Source organism: Acartia tonsa, chromosome 13, assembly GCF_053477335.1.
Source record: "Acartia tonsa isolate MP-2025a chromosome 13, ASM5347733v1, whole genome shotgun sequence".
Lineage (NCBI taxonomy): Eukaryota > Metazoa > Arthropoda > Copepoda > Calanoida > Acartiidae > Acartia > Acartia tonsa.
The window spans coordinates 8,785,879-8,803,087 of record NC_137272.1 but is presented as its reverse complement, the minus strand read 5'-3'; the positions used below and the strand labels follow the sequence as shown (position 1 = coordinate 8,803,087).

The window sequence follows — 17,209 nt, the reverse complement described above, 5'->3', positions numbered from 1 at the left end:
TAATTATAGAGTAGTTGCGCCTCTAAAACAAACTATTTAATAGAATTCGAATCTATCCTGACCTCAGGGATGAAGGGAACATTGGACTGTAAATTACACTTTAACCCAAAGTTTTATATTCTTAGGCGTAAAAACTTTGGGTACATTTTCATTGAACTTTAAAACAAGCAATGATCAAACTTTTCAACCAATAACTTTTATCTACATCAATTTTTCATCCATTGTCTTATCCCTGAAGATCCCTGCCTGACCTTGATTAATTTCCTAATTATGATGTAAGTGATCTTTTTTTATTCAAAACAGAATAACAGGGATAATTATGTTCATAATAATCGTAGTAATTGTAATTAAAACAACCTAAACAATCAATTGTTGATTATTAAAGTAGCTAGAAGTGCGTATATTTGTATGTTTTGGCAGTTATTGCAATCAAATCATAAATCTTTGCTGTAAGAAGTGTCATAAACGTCCAAGAGTGGGGGTAAAGGGATCCCTTAAACCTTAAAAACCCCTCATTTTACACCTCTCAAAATAAAAAGCTTGGACATTCCTGAGATTTAAAACTAAATTTTTAACAATTGATCATTTTTTGACAGGAGTACTGACATTAGGAGGGACTAAATATAGAGTTGCTACGCTACTTTAAAAAAAACGTGAATGCTAGAATAAATGTAAACAATTAGGACTGCAGGACTGATTATTTAGAAATTCATCTAAATTAAATATATCGGTAGAATCCTTGTTATCTTAATTGCAATACTCCTACCCTAACAGTTCTTAGTTTTTTTTTTATAAAATGCTATTTATTTTAAATTTTGAAGATTTTGGCTTACCTAAACTATAAGCATAAAACATATTTTTACTCTTCGATGTTTTAGATAGAGGGGGTAATCGAAAAAAAGAACTTTAAAAAGGATATTTTTCAAGTTATATTTCATTTAAAAAGTATGGGTATTAAGTAGCCCCACCTGAAAAAGCAAGCAATATAAAACAAAAATGTGCGAGAGCTCTTTAAAAATTGAAGAAATTGATGTTCAGTCAGGATAATAGTTGTAGAGTTTCTATGCTTTCAAAAATACAACTTATTCCAACTTGCCTAAATTTTAGAGAAGAAAGAGCGGACAGACGAACGTTAATACTTTAAATCTTTAAATATGAAATAGTTTCACTTGAAAAAAAAAAAATATTTGATTTACACCCACAAATATATTTAGCTATGGATGGGAAAATAGGAAACAAAAAAGGAATTTAAAAATGGGTTTAATTTCACATTCTTCAAATACCTATTTTGTTTGCCTCATTTATTCAGGGATGAGGGGATTTGTAATATATTGTTTTGTTTCATTTCATCAGGGATCTTAAGGGATAAGACAATGAAGGATATATTGATTCACATTCCCAAAGAAAACACCTCCGCTAGATAAATAAATTTTCGAACAGTTTGGATATTGCAAGATTGAACTAACAAATCAAGATATAATAAAAGTAGAAAAATAAAATTTAGTCTCTATTTTTAGATAAATTAAATATAAGTGGGGGAGGTTGGTATTTCATGTCGTTTACCCTATATTTTGTTAGGTTATAAAGGTAACAGGGTAGCCCCGAACGGTAAAGACACAATATTAGGGCCTTCGAATGGGTTAGCCAGAAAGAAAAAAACTACCCACCCTTAATCTCAATAAATCTTAGAAATTAGGGGGGAGGTAGATATGCAAGATTTTTTAACATTAAAATATACATAGACAGAATTGAAACTTTTTTGGTAAATAAAAATAATCTATGATACCAAATCCCTTCACCCTGTGTTAAGTAAGCTATCTTTGTTATTTGATTTATTTCAAAACACATCACCTGTCCGTTATCTAATTTTATAATCGGTAGGTAGGAATTATTTTTAGAGCTATGGACAATTGTGTCAATAATTAGAGATGCATTAACAACATATACATATACATATGCCCAATGATGATAATCAAAATTACCAAGTTTGGATACAAAGTTATGACACTACTAGTTTTTAACCAAGTAAAATTCAAACAAGTACCCAAAGTATTTGAAGCAAAGAATAAGATTGAGTAGTATAAACTTTGGGTATCAGTGTAATTTACAGTCCAAATTGAAATTACTTTTCAGACAAAGGTTGAAATAAAATGATCTCTTGTTGTTTTAATAAAAAATCCAATAAAAAATGAATTTATTACCCTAACCCATTATTTTTTTTCTTATTTTATGTATAAATCATTTTTTTACTTTAGAAATAATTTTATAAAGATAAACTTTACAGTATGGACTTTATCTTTAGAATAAAATTTATGTGTACATAGATAGATAATCTATAATACAAAGTAGAACGATGTCTGCCTGTTTGTTTGTAGCGAAGGATCTCGCTAACCGCTCAACCGATCGGGTTCTCCTTTACAGGGTAGCTTCTCATAGGTCTCGGGAAGGTTTATAACTATTTTCTTGGGGGGTGGGACATCCCCCAACCCCCCCCCCCAAAAAAAAAAATAACTCCCGAAAAAAAAACTTTCTTTTTAAAACTAAAATTAAAATAGTGGGGTCGACTACACCTCCCCCCCCCAAAAAAAAAAATTTCTCCCCCCTCCAAATTTAAAAAAAATTTACTTTAAATCTAAAATACGAAAAATTGGTTTGATGAAACCTCTTGGGGCAAAGCCCCTAGAGGCTAGAGGCGAAGCCGCTAGTGTCTTAATAAATATGTAAAATTTATATTGTTTGTGAGTTATTCTCTTATACATATATTTATTAGATCTTTTCATGAAAATACTCTTTTTCGAATTTTAGTTTTCTGCTAACCTAAAAAGTTACTTTAGGAGCCTAGAAATACATGTACAAAATTTCAGCTCTCTATCTCTAATGGCGACCTAGCGCCAGGCATGTAAAATATCAATAGATAACGGTAGCACGGCGGTTTTAACAATATCTCAGCAATGTGCGGGTTTTAAGCTCTTCTGCATATTTCAATTTAAACACATAAGATATATTATCCCAAAAATCTTTTGTCAAAGTCTACTCTACACCTAGCGCCAGTCAGTTTTCTAAAATCATGCATTTTATACCTGTGAAAATAGAAATCGCCAGCGCTAGGTGTAGAGTAGACTTTGACAAAAGATTTTTTGGATATTATATTTTTGGCCTTATGTGTTTAAGTTGAAATATGCAGAACACCTAAATTCATCTTCCAAGCCATTCCCTAGGCATTTTAATTTTTTTATGAAATAACGGGATTTTAAAACTGCCCTTTGAAAAGGCCTAAAAAATATCTTTATTTGTCACTTTTTTCACTGCTTATAGTTACAACTTATTAAGATAATATGCTCAGTTAAAAAAAATCGGCGCCTCCAGCACCAAAACCGGCAAAAACTGGCAGTTAAACTTCTGTGCCCCTACTTGCCCCCTTCTTCAGCCAACAGTAGTTATCTCAAGAAGTAAAAGAGATATCAACACACAGAAAGAAAACTTTTAAATAAAACTGAACTAAGTATCTATTACACATTTAATTTTGGGACTTTCCTTCTAGGGGCTTGTGGAGCAAAAGACCCACCAAAACACTAATAATATAAGTTATGAGCTTATTTTTAAAGATATCAACCTGATTTTTTAAAAAATCTTTTGTTACCATAATTGAACTCAGTAACATTTACAGATTTCATTTTGGGACTTTCCTTCTAGGGGCTTGTTTGGCAAAAGACCCCCAAAAACTAAAAATGTGAGTTCTGGACTTATTTTTAAATATATCAACCTAATTTTTTTTGAGAAAACTTTTTTCATATAACCAAACTCAGCAACCTATACAGATTTCATTTTGAGACTTTCCTTCCAGGTGCTAGTGGAGCAAAAGACCCCCCAAAACACAAAAATTATGAGTTCTGAGCTTATTTTTAAAGATATCAACCTGATTTAGAAAAAAAAATTTTTAAAATAAAACTGAACTCAGTAATGATTACACATTTCATTTTGGGACTTTACTTTGAGGGGCTTGTGCAGCAAAAGACCCCCCAAAACACAAAAAATATGAGTTCTGAGCTGATATTTATAGATATCAACCTGATTTTTTTAAAGGAAACTTTTTTAACATAACCAAACTCAGCAGGGGCGTCCAAGCTTTTTTTTTGGGGGGGGGCGCACCCCCAAATTAGTTGGGGGGGGGGTAATCCCCACTTTACCCCCCCTCTTGGACGTCTATGAAACTCAGTAATGTTTACAGATTTCAGTTTAGGACTTTCCTTCTAGGGGCTAGTTGGGCAAAAGACCCCCAAAATCAAAAATATGAGTTCTGAGCTTATTTTTAAAGATATCAACCTGATTTTTTAAAAGAAATTTTTTTAAATAAAACTGATCTCAGTAATGATTACACATTTCATTTTGGGACTTTCCTTTGAGGGGCTTGTGTAGCAAAAGACCCCCCAAAACACAAAAAATATGAGTTCTGAGCTGATATTTAAAGATATCAAACTGATTTTTTTAAAGAAAATTTTTCAACATAACCAAACTCAGCAGGGGCATCCAAGCTTTTTTTTTTTGGGGGGGGGGGTAAAATTTGCTTGGGGGGGGGGTAATTACCCCCCCTGAAACCTGTTGGCTGTGGCAAATTTTGTTTACCTTCCCAAAATTTACCCCCAAATTTTTAAAGAAAATTTTTTAAATAAAACTGAACTCAGTAATGATTAGACATTTCATTTTGGGACTTTCCTTTGAGGGGCTTGTGGAGCAAAAGACCCCCCAAAACACAAAAAATAATAGCTCTGAGCTGATATTTAAAGATATCAACCTGATTTTTTTAAAGGAAACTTTTTTAACATAACCAAACTCAGCAGGGGCGTCCAAGCTTTTTTTTTTTATTTGGGGGGGGGGGGGCGTACCCCCAAATTAGTTTAGGGGGGGTAATCCTCACTTTCCCCCCCCTCTTGGACGTCTATGAAACTCAGTAATGTTTACAGATTTCATTTTAGGACTTTCCTTCTAGGGGCTAGTTGGGCAAAAGACCCCCAAAATCAAAAATATGAGTTCTGAGCTTATTTTTAAAGATATCAACCTGATTTTTTTTTTGAAAACTTTGTTAACATAACCAAAGACCCCCAAAAAATAATTACCACCATTTAGGAGGGGGTATTTTAGGAGGGGTAAACAATTTTGAATACCCCCAAAAAATAAAAAATACTAAATTTTTAATAAAATTTAAATAACCCCTCCAAAAAAAAAAAAAAAAAATTACCCTGGGGGCTAATTTTGTTTACCAACAGATTTCAGGGGGGGTAATTACCCCCCCCCCCAAGCAAATTTTACCCCCCCAAAAAAAAGCTTGGACGCCCCTGCTGAGTTTGGTTATGTTAAAAAAATTTTCTTTAAAAAATCAGTTTGATATCTTTAAATATCAGCTCATAACTCATATTTTTTGTGTTTTGGGGGGTCTTTTGCTGCACATGCCCCTCAAATGAAAATCCTAAAATGAAATGTGTAATCATTACTGAGTTCAGTTTTATTTAAAACATTTTCTGTAAAAAAATCAGGTTGATATCTTTAAAAATAAGCTCAGAACTCATATTTTTTTGTGTTTTGGGGGGTCTTTTGCTCCACTAGCACCTGGAAGGAAAGTCCCAAAATGAAATCTGTACAGGTTGCTGAGTTTGGTTATGTGAAAAAAGTTTTCTCAAAAAAAATTAGGTTGATATCTTTAAAAATAAGTCCAGAACTCATATTTTTAGTTTTTGGGGGTCTTTTGCCAAACAAGCCCCTAGAAGGAAAGTCCCAAAATGAAATCTGTAAATGTTACTGAGTTCAATTATGGTAACAAAAGATTTTTAAAAAATCAGGTTGATATCTTTAAAAATAAGCTCAGAACTTATATTATTAGTGTTTTGGTGGGTCTTTTGTTCCACAAGCCCCTAGAAGGAAAGTCCCAAAATTAAATGTGTAATAGTTACTTAGTTCAGTTTTATTTAAAAGTTTTCTTTCTGAGTGTTGATATCTCTTTTACTTCTTGAGATAACTACTGTTGGCTGAAGAAGGGGGCAAGTAGGGGCACAGAAGTTTAACTGCCAGTTTTTGCCGGTTTTGGTGCTGGAGGCGCCGATTTTTTTTAACTGAGCATAATATCTTAATAAGTTGTAACTATAAGCAGTGAAAAAAGTGACAAAAAAAAGATATTTTTTGGGCCTTTTCAAAGGGCAGTTTTGAAATCCCGTTATTTCATAAAAAAATTAAAATGCCTAGGGAATGGCTTGGAAGATGAATTCAGGTGTTCTGCATATTTCAACTTAAACACATAAGGCCAAAGATATAATATCCCAAAAATCTTTTGTCAAAGTCTACTCTACACCTAGCGCTGGCGATTTCTATTTTCACAGGTATAAAATGCATGATTTTAGAAAACTGACTGGCGCTAGGTGTAGAGTAGACTCTGACAAAAGATTTTTGGATAATATACCTTTGTCCTTATGTGTTTAAATTAAAATATGCAGAAGAGCTTAAAACCTGCACATTGCTGAGATATTGTTAAAACCGCCGTGCTACCGTTATCTGTTGATATTTTACATGCCTGGCGCTAGATCGCCAGTAGAGATAGAGAGCTGAAATTTTGTACATGTATTTCTAGGTTCCTAAAGTAACTTTTTAGGTTAGCAGAAGACTAAAATTCGAAAAAGAGTATTTTCATGAAAAGATCTAATATTTATATAGATAGATAGTTAGATACTTAAAAGTAAAACAACATTTTATCTTAAATTTTTATTTTCTTTTACTCAGAGTTTCATGCTTCTGAAGATAGATAGTTAGATAGATAGATAGATAAATAGATAGACAAAACTAATGCACTTTACAAATCAGTTAAAGTGTCTGTGTGTGTGTGTGCGCGCGCGTATGTGTTTGTGTGTGTGTGGGGTGTTTGTGTGTGTGTTTCTGTGTGTGTGGGGTGTTTGTGTGTGTGTGTGTGTGGGGGGGAGGGGTGTCTGTGTGTGTGGGGGGTGTTTGTGTGTGTGTATTTAGAGTATTTTCTCTTCTTTTGTCCTTGTACACCTTTTTAAAACTAAATTTAACAAGGATGAAAATCCAATCATTACGGCTACACAAAAATACCCAGAACGTTTGTTTTAAATAGTTGTAGATCTTTTATTTTAATATAAAATGTATTTTTTTTGTATCAACAGAAAATGTCATATTTTTACATGAGTAAAATGATTCCCTCTAAGTACCCCCTAAATGTTTAGAAAAGATTGTCAATAAGAAAGGGTAGTTTTTTTCTTTTGTCTAACCTCTGCAGGCATTCTAACTCAGTAGGGCATATACCTGCTGAGCCCTAACCATGCGGGAAAAACCAGTACTAAATATAACCCATCATAACAAACAAGCAAACAAACCCCCCCCCCCCCTTTATTTTTTAATAATTACAAAATTAAGGGGTAGGGCTTCTGTGTTCAACCAAGCACTTTGAAGGGTGTTATTTAATTTTTCAGAGCGACAGCCATAATTACAAATCTTAGTTATAGAGTAGCTTTGCTGCTAAAAATAACAAAGCTAGCTTGGCCAAACATCAATATATATATACGCTCAACTCATTAATACAGGGTGTTGCATCTAGAATTAAAGAGATAATGGGTTATAGTGTAAACAAAAATAAGTAAAACAAGTTATACTTATTTTTATTGTTGTATATGTACTGGAGTAGCTTTTTTTCTATTTTAATAGTGTATATAAGTTGAAGGATAAGAAATAAAAATGGGTCAACCCTGGCAATGCAGAAGTACAGAATGATAGACAGACAGATGGACATACAGACACGATCACCTCTAGAGTAGCATCTTTATTAAAAAAGGACAGTTTACGCAGTAATCCAAAGGGATAAGACATAGGCAGATAAATTGATGTACATTCAAAACTATGATACATAAAATTATCCCAACTGTAGATTACAATTTGTGGTTGAAACGTTTAAACACCTAACTTAATAAACCAATCAATCAAAAGTCTCCAAAGTTGTTAGAGCATCGAACAAGAATAGTTATTTCTCGCATCGTATTATAAACGGCTTTCTGCGGATATAGAATGTACAATTAAAAGATTAAAACTATTTTTTTTAGCCCCGAGGTGCCGGAGGCTATCAAAAAGCAAAAATATTCTTTTTTACCATTAAATCGCAAATATTTAAAATCATTAGATTTTAAGCTTATTTTGCATAGAAACACATTTTTTCAGTTATTTCTTCTCAACAATGGATCTTAAATGATTATTACTGAAAACTTTTATGAAAATGTTATTAACAAAAACTTCAAATAAAGGAAATAATTGCCGTTTGCGAAAATGTGTGCAAAAAGTTGCCAATATCTCGTTAGAAGGGACTTAATAGATTTTAATTCTTACTGCTTACGACTTGGACTATAAACTAGTAGAAAAGTATCACTTTAAGGTGAAATTTTGAGGGTCAACTTTTTTTCTTTTAAAATTCGCAGTGCCTCCCTCCCTGCCATTTACGTGTAACACCCTGTATGTACATATGTATTGTATACAGAGCAAACTATTTTCAGAAAACCTAAAAATAGAAATGCCTTAAAATTGTCTGCAAATACATTAGACTTAATAATAAATGGACCAATTCACATGTTGCTATTTGTCTGGGAATGCATGGGTTCGATTCCAAATTTTTTTTTTTGAGAGTTTGAATATGGTTCCTACTGCTTCAATTCATTTATCAATTAAATGGTAAATATTATATAAAAAAGATCTGTTAGGACTTCGAGACAAAGTTTGTGATATCCAATCGTTGACTAAATTTAACCCGTCAGTCGTGGTTATATTGAAAATAAGCATATCTATGTAAGATTAGGTTATAATTCAAATTTTGTTAAGGGGACATTGGGATGCACGTTATATTGAAACACATTGTTTTAAAACCATGTTATCTCATTGGGTATTTTATTAAATCAACTATTTCATGAATTTATCGTGCATCTCCCAAGTTCCCTGTATGTTTATTTTTGCTTTGTAAAATTGCTGAAATCATTAGAATGTCCTATTGTAAAATTTCTGTACAATATTGCAAAAATAGAAAAGCTTGTTATAATCCTTAAAAAGAAAAAAAAAGACAACTAACCCAATTCACAATTAAAATTCAACTTTAATAGCTATAAACAAACGAAAGTCACTAAGCCCTTACTAAACCTAACCTACCTTAAAATAAGCATTAAAATATAACAATGTCGTCCAAAATTTATTTAAACCAATTACAAATATGATTTCTTTTTATGCTATATTACAGTGAAAATGTATATTTTTGATCGTCAAATTCAAAGCCCCAGAGAGTAAGAACAAGAGACTATAATACAGCAGCGGATTAATAAAATTAGCTGTGTATTTTAGATAGCTGTTGAAAGAAATTTCCCAAATCAAAAAGTGATTTTTTAACAATTACGGTCAAAAATTGGCCTTCCAATTTATATTTTGCCTAGTTTTATCTGTTTGTAAACTAGAGGCCTCTAGGGGCACTTGAGGGTAGGGTGGGAAACGAGGCGACCCTCCACTTTACATTAAAGAAATAAAAAGTATAAAGAAACATTTTTTTTGTTCGGGTGGAGGTACTCTCCCTCAAAGTAGTTACAAACCTTCCCTAGACCTATAACAAACTTCAGTGTAAAGGAGAATCATATCTGTTTGAGAGATCTTAAGCTAAAGACACACACACAGACAGATAGACATCCTGTTATTTCTATATAAGGAAGATATATTGAGTAAGTTTACCTGTTTCTATACTTAGTAGACAGTCCGGATTCTGTTAGCTGTCGTAGCTCCTCTATACACCGTTCTTTACTGTTTCCATGCTGAAATATTATATTATTATTATTAATATAAAGATTCTGTTAGCTGTCGTAGCTCCTCTATACACCGTTCTTTACTGTTTCCATGCTGAAATATTATATTATTATTATTATAAAGATTCTGTTAGCTGTCGTAGCTCCTCTATACACCGTTCTTTACTGTTTCCATGCTGAAATATTATATTATTATTATTAATATAAAGATTCTGTTAGCTGTCGTAGCTCCTCTATACACCGTTCTTTACTGTTTCCATGCTGAAATATTATATTATTATTATTATAAAGATTCTGTTAGCTGTCGTAGCTCCTCTATACACCGTTCTTTACTGTTTCCATGCTGAAATATTATATTATTATTATTATAAAGATTCTGTTAGCTGTCGTAGCTCCTCTATACATAGTTCTTTACTGTTTCCATGCTGAAATATTATATTATTATTATTATAAAGATTCTGTTAGCTGTCGTAGCTCCTCTATACATAGTTCTTTACTGTTTCCATGCTGAAATATTATATTATTATCATATAGATTCTGTTAGCTGTCGTAGCTCCTCTATACACCGTTCTTTACTGTTTCCATGCTGAAATATTATATTATTATTATTATTATAAAGATTCTGTTAGCTGTCGTAGCTCCTCTATACACCGTTCTTTACTGTTTCCATGCTGAAATATTATATTATTATTATTATAAAGATTCTGTTAGCTGTCGTAGCTCCTCTATACATAGTTCTTTACTGTTTCCATGCTGAAATACTATATTATTATTATTATAAAGATTCTGTTAGCTGTCGTAGCTCTTCTTTACATAGTTCTTTACTGTTTCCATGCTGAAATATTATATTATTATTATTATAAAGATTCTGTTAGCTGTCGTAGCTCCTCTATACATAGTTCTTTACTGTTTCCATGCTGAAATATTATATTATTATTATTATAAAGATTCTGTTAGCTGTCGTAGCTCCTCTATACATAGTTCTTTACTGTTTCCATGCTGAAATATTATATTATTATCATATAGATTCTGTTAGCTGTCGTAGCTCCTCTATACACCGTTCTTTACTGTTTCCATGCTGAAATATTATATTATTATTATTATTATAAAGATTCTGTTAGCTGTCGTAGCTCCTCTATACACCGTTCTTTACTGTTTCCATGCTGAAATATTATATTATTATTATTATAAAGATTCTGTTAGCTGTCGTAGCTCCTCTATACATAGTTCTTTACTGTTTCCATGCTGAAATACTATATTATTATTATTATAAAGATTCTGTTAGCTGTCGTAGCTCTTCTTTACATAGTTCTTTACTGTTTCCATGCTGAAATATTATATTATTATTATTATAAAGATTCTGTTAGCTGTCGTAGCTCCTCTATACATAGTTCTTTACTGTTTCCATGCTGAAATATTATATTATTATTATTATAAAGATTCTGTTAGCTGTCGTAGCTCTTCTTTACATAGTTCTTTACTGTTTCCATGCTGAAATATTATATTATTATTATTATAAAGATTCTGTTAGCTGTCGTAGCTCCTCTATACACCGTTCTTTACTGTTTCCATGCTGAAATATTATATTATTATTATTATTATAAAGATTCTTTTAGCTGTCGTAGCTCCTCTATACATTGTTCTTTACTGTTACGATGCTGTAAAAATATAAAGATTTATAGTGGTTTTCATCAATATGCAGTTATTAATCGTTGGCTTAAAAATTGTGTATTTTGTTGAATTTTGATTCCTTAATATTAGAGCCTAAACTTTTCAACAAATAATTCAACCTTCACAAAAGAAAATTTAGTTTCTCATCATTGACAATGTACAATTTGTCTTGGATTGTCTTATCCCTTAAGATCCCTGGTAGTTATGTAGTTTAGATTCTACTGTAATTACGCAGTGTCGACTTCACCATATGAATATTCCAATCCTTGTTTTCGTTGGTTTTTCCAGATAAGTTGCAATACTTAAATATAATAGGGTTATGATGATGGACGATAAATTGAATTACAACTCAAATAAAAATCTGCCATTAGAATATAAAAATTATCGGGGGAAGAAAAGGGTTCATTTTAAAATATTTAAATGAATTTATTGTCCTATTCCTGCCTCCCTGTGGAAAAGCGTATGTTTCAGCATTTTTAATTAGAGGTTCTTTTTAGGTATTCATGAAGGTAACGCATTTTTATATATACGCAAAATATCCATGTGATCTAAATAAAGACATAATTTATATGGTATTAGCGATACTAAAAGTATCCACTGCATCGAAGTCTGGCGTATGAGTGTAAGGGGAATGTCTTGGCCTATAAATAGCTGTAGTTCGTTACCATGCACATTTAGGACTTCCAGAAAAGGGTTGTTCAATAAATGGAATGGTTGTCTGTTGGATCTCACTTAGAATAATATACTATAAAAGGCGTCAGACTATCATTACACATTTTAAGCAGATGTTGAGTTCTCTGGATGATATTTTGAAATCTAAGGAAATTACAATAGAAAAAATCAAATCGAAATCCACAAATTGAAAACTTTTACATTTTCAGGACCTAAGCCTTTAAAATTCTTTTAGGAGTAGGAGAAAAGTTTTCCTATTTCCGTTTTTAGATCTAAAATGCTAGATATATTAAATGATAAGTCATTGGACGTTAAAATTTTAATGTATCCCATACAACTATCAATAAAATTACTAATTCTTTTTTATTAAAAAGTTAGGACACTGTTAATTTGGACCAACCAATCAATTTTTAAGATGGTACCCTAGGTAGTTTTAACATGTTTATAAAACGTGGGTACCAGACTAATTTTAAGGCCATTGTCTTCTCCATCTCCTAATCACACTAAAGTTAAAACGAAGTTATTAAATTTTAACAATCAAATGCTTTGTTTAAATCAAACAAACATTAATTAAATGATAAAAAAAATTCTCTTAATCTTCAAAGCAAAAGATCTTTAAAACGATTAGACTTTTAAATATCTAAAGAAAAGCATGTTTTAGTCCAAATCTTTACAAAAATTCAAAAAAATACAGAGAAACACAAAAAACAGTGAGAAAATTTAAATGAATTAGCTTGATAGACATATTTCCAGAGATCTAGTAAACAGAAGAATGGTTCGGGTCCTAGTTTTAAGCTATTTAGCTGAGGTAAGCTCATCCCCCTCTCCACCACTCCCTTAGAAAAAAAATACCTTACCGTCTCAGCAACCCCCCCCCCCCCTCATGTTATTCTTGATCTGTCTGTATAAACGAATTCGCAAATATTTAGCCCATTGTTATTATAGTAATTTTAGCTGTCTACTTCATCAAATAAGCATGTCTCTGACCTAATAGGCAAAGTAATTCAAAATAAACATACTAAAAGAAGGATTGAGAGAGAGGGGGAGAGAGAGAGAGAATCCTTTATTTTGAAGTGAGAAAAATCCTAATTATAGTAAAATATTGTGTAATGTATGATACTTCTCTATAACTAGGTGTCGGTCTAATTGTCCGTCCGTAACAGATGTCTCTAAGTGTGTTAGAATTTCCCTATCAATTAAAACTCTGCATGAAGATTTTTGTATCAGTTGTATAAATTATTAAGTATAATGTTAAAAGCGAAGCATGTCTATAAACAAGTTTTAATGTGTAAGTATGTTCATATAAAGCAACTTATTTTCAAGTTTTTTGTTTGTTTAAATTTCTAAAAAAATGTATTAAATGAATTGTTATTCTATATTTGTTAATGTTCGTTTGTCTGACCGTCTGCTTTATTGAGCTTCGCTTTTATCACTGTTGTCATCCCCTTGTTTGAATGAACCCTACAATCAAAGTACCCTGCAGGGTTAGATAGAGCATCCCACTGTTTTAGAGATTAAAGGGGAAGGATCTTGGGTACTAATTGGTAAAAAAAGTGACTCTTCCCAACTTTAAAATCTCTCATCACATTTGTTTGGACAAAAACTGAATGTTTGTAAAGGCGAAGTTTTTATACACATTTGATTTGCGTCGTAATGGATAGCCTTAGCCGTAATGATTTCAAACTTTGTATAAGGATTTAACCCGCGACTGTGGCTCAACACGTAGCGCATCCGCTCGTCGTCGGGAAGGTGATAGGTTCGAATCTCGGCCCGACACCGCGTCATAACTAAAGACGTTAAAAATGGTTCCCACTGCTACTATGTCAGATGCGCGACGTAAATAGTTAGAGTGGGGGGGAATGCCTTGGCCCAAAACAGGCGCAACTCGCTACCGTGCACAGTTAGGACTTCTCAGACAAAGGTCGTGCATCTCAGAGAGTTGGTTGTCTGATGGGTGAATGGACGCTTTACACCGCAATCATAAGTATTGTATGTATATTTCAAGGTGCGTGGAGATAGGTCTAGTTACCTAGTACCCGAAGCGATACCTAGCCCCCTAGAGTCTTAACTCTTGTATAAGGATTCCTATAACTATATGGTATAGTTTAGAAAACTTGCGTCTTTTTGGCTAGAAGCAATTGCATAAAAAATCTTACATGTAATATAAATTACTACAATTTCTTCGGGAAGGGAGGAGACATTGGACTGTAAATTATTCTGGCCCCCAAAGTTTTGTATATCATAATTTAGGATATACTTTAATTTATCTTATCCCTTGTTTATAAAGTGATTGTTCAGCTTTGCTTCTATGGATGTTGTCATCCTTGTTACATATTTACATTGTACATCAGCCACGCACACCACTTTGTATAAATAAAATGTCCATCTTATTTGGAAGATATTCTGATAAGCAAATTTCATAAAATAGCTAGATGTTGTACTAGATCTCAGTAACAGCCCTATTCTATATAAGATGTAAACACATACGTTGATAACTGTCAATTTTATCGAATAAAGTTATTAACATATTTTTAATACATTTTTAATTTTTACAGAAAAGAGATCAAATATTATCAGATAAATCCAGAGATAAGACAAAAGACGATAAAATTAGATTTATGATGTACATAACCAATAATGATTAACAAAATAACCTTTTCTGTAGATTAAAATGCAATATCCCTCAAAATAAGAAATGGAGGGTTCATTTGTTCATTGATTTAGGTTAGGTTTTGTTAGGTCATATTGGGTAATAGTTAACCCCACAGGGTTAGGAAACCTCAGCTATAGGCCACGAATGGTTTGGGCCCTCCGGATGGGCTGGGCATAAAATAAAATAACACACATCCCCTTTACTTTTGTGGGAAAGCACCGAGTAAAACTATTGGCTATAAAGTTTACATACTACTAGTTTGTACGACTAAGATATTGTGTATATAAAACTTTGGGTACCAATATAATTTACAATTAATTAGTAAGAATCAGGTAATAATAGGTAAGTTTTGTATTTACTTTTGTACTTTTCTCGTATTCATTCGAATCCGGTGGATAGGAACCGGTTCTCATCCATACGAAAAAACTATATCTAGCATCATATTATATCCAGCTTAAGCTTTCTACGAATATAAAAATCCGCGGAAAGCTGTTTATAATACGATGAGAGAAATAACTATTTTAGAATTTTTGATAGTAACACTAACATTGAAAGTTGAGAGGGTTAAATTGGTAAAATTTACAAAATATAAACACAGCAAAATTTCATTGCTAGACTAAATAGCAATTATACGCCAATAAATCTTCAAGATTATCATTGGCTTCGTCACTAGCCATTAGGGGTTACCTCCATTAAATTTAGTTTTACATATAAACTGGATTTTTGGGCGTCTGTCTTTATGTCTATTAAGATATCTAAAACGGTTAACTGAACAAACTACAAGTTACAAGAATGCTTTATATTGGTTAGTGTAAGGTTTTAGGCTATTTTCGTGAGCCTGTATAAAACAAAAAAAAACACTTAAGAATATAAAGAGTAGCTTCACTACTAAAATCTAAACAAAATTTGTTAACATTATACAAACATCTTTTTCTAAGAATTACAAGCTAAGCATTCATGAATGTATGCCCATCATATGTCAGCGAGGAAAAACGTGAGAATTTTGTGGAGGCGAATTTGTTATTCTTACTATGACAAATCCCTGTATTTGATTTTTTGGAATTCTGACTCCTAGGACAACAGAGTACAATGTAATAAGAAAAGAATCTCTATAATTAAGTCCTAAAAATGGAAGTATGTTTTTGACGTCACCGAAACTGTCCCAATTTTGTATAACTTTTGCGGAACAAGTTCCAATTACGTCATATTTTTCTTTCCTGAAAAAGGGAGGGGGGGAAGAAAATCTCTTCAAAAGAGATGGGGAAAACCCCCTTTTCTCCCATCTCCTTTTTCTTCCCCCCTTCCCTTTTTTTCTTTCCCCCTTCTCTTTTTCGGGAAAGAAAAATATGACGTAATTGGAACTTGTTCCGCAAAAGTTATACAAAATTGGGACAGTTTCGGTGACGTCGATTCTGTGTAATGTTGTTTAGGAATCTTTTCCAAAGGGATATGACAATAGACGAGAATTATATTCATTTCCCCATTTATGATAAACAAAATTACTCCTTGCGAAGATTTCTGACACTGTTGTTTGGTACAACCCAATCAGTAATCACGCTAATGACTTCAAATCAAATGAAAGATGTTTATTACCTTTCTAATGCACTGTTTGACTGTTTCATCTGGAAGGCTGTGAAATATTGTTCTGAGCTCGTGTAGAAGCAGCATACACTGTACATTATAGTTGTGCCCCAGTACAGACATGTTGTGTAGACTGCGTAGGGCGCAAGTTCTGGGGAGACTGCTTGGTTTGTAAGCTCTGTGTATCTGAGTAGTTCAAAAGAACTGTGTAGACTGCGTATGACGCAAATTTTGTGTAGACTGCGTAGAGCGCAAGTTCTGTGAAGACTGCTTGGTTCGTTTCTATGTGTAGACTGCGTAAGACGCAAGTTCTGTGTAGACTGTGTAGTTAGCAAGCTCCAAAAAAGTTTTTCCTAAGATTAAATCTCCTTTTTCTGTGTTTTATCACTTGAGAATCAATATTTTAGGTTTTTTAAAAACATATTATTTTTTACTATTATTTTGTCTTCTATTCAGTTAAATCAAATTATTTGTCACTGTTTTTCTTCTTCTTCATTTGCTTGGATATCATTGTACAGCGTTCATTCTTGTTTAACTTGCAGAACCTAGAGTTTAAATAATTTATATGCTAAATAAATGAAAATTTTCCGGATCTACTGCAGTTCACGGTAAAATATTGCTGGTAAGCAATATTTCCAAAGATCTATGAATTTTAAAGTTTGCTAGCTGCCAAACGGCTGAACGTACAGATCATGCCCGCACACTGTTTTAAACGGCATAAAAATGCCTACAAATAATCTGGAATAGTCATAAATCAATAATGCATAATTATCTCGCAGTGCAGAGAAATGCGCGAAAAAGACCTATTTTA

The 17,209-nt window shown here is 32.5% G+C and overlaps 1 protein-coding gene across 1 annotated transcript in view; it reads right to left on the bottom strand.

The window, feature by feature from the left end:
* LOC145304452 (uncharacterized) overlaps window positions 1-16,945 on the bottom strand; it is a 32,570-nt gene extending 15,625 nt beyond the window's left edge. Inside the window, exons 1-2 of the mRNA XM_080146330.1 lie at window positions 16,411-16,945; window positions 9,751-9,830 (exon numbers count right to left, since the gene is read on the bottom strand). Coding sequence (XP_080002456.1) covers window positions 9,751-9,830; window positions 16,411-16,521 — 191 coding nt within the window. The 5' untranslated portion in view covers window positions 16,522-16,945. The remainder of the gene's footprint in view (window positions 1-9,750; window positions 9,831-16,410) is intronic.
* Between the last annotated feature and the right edge of the window lie 264 nt (window positions 16,946-17,209).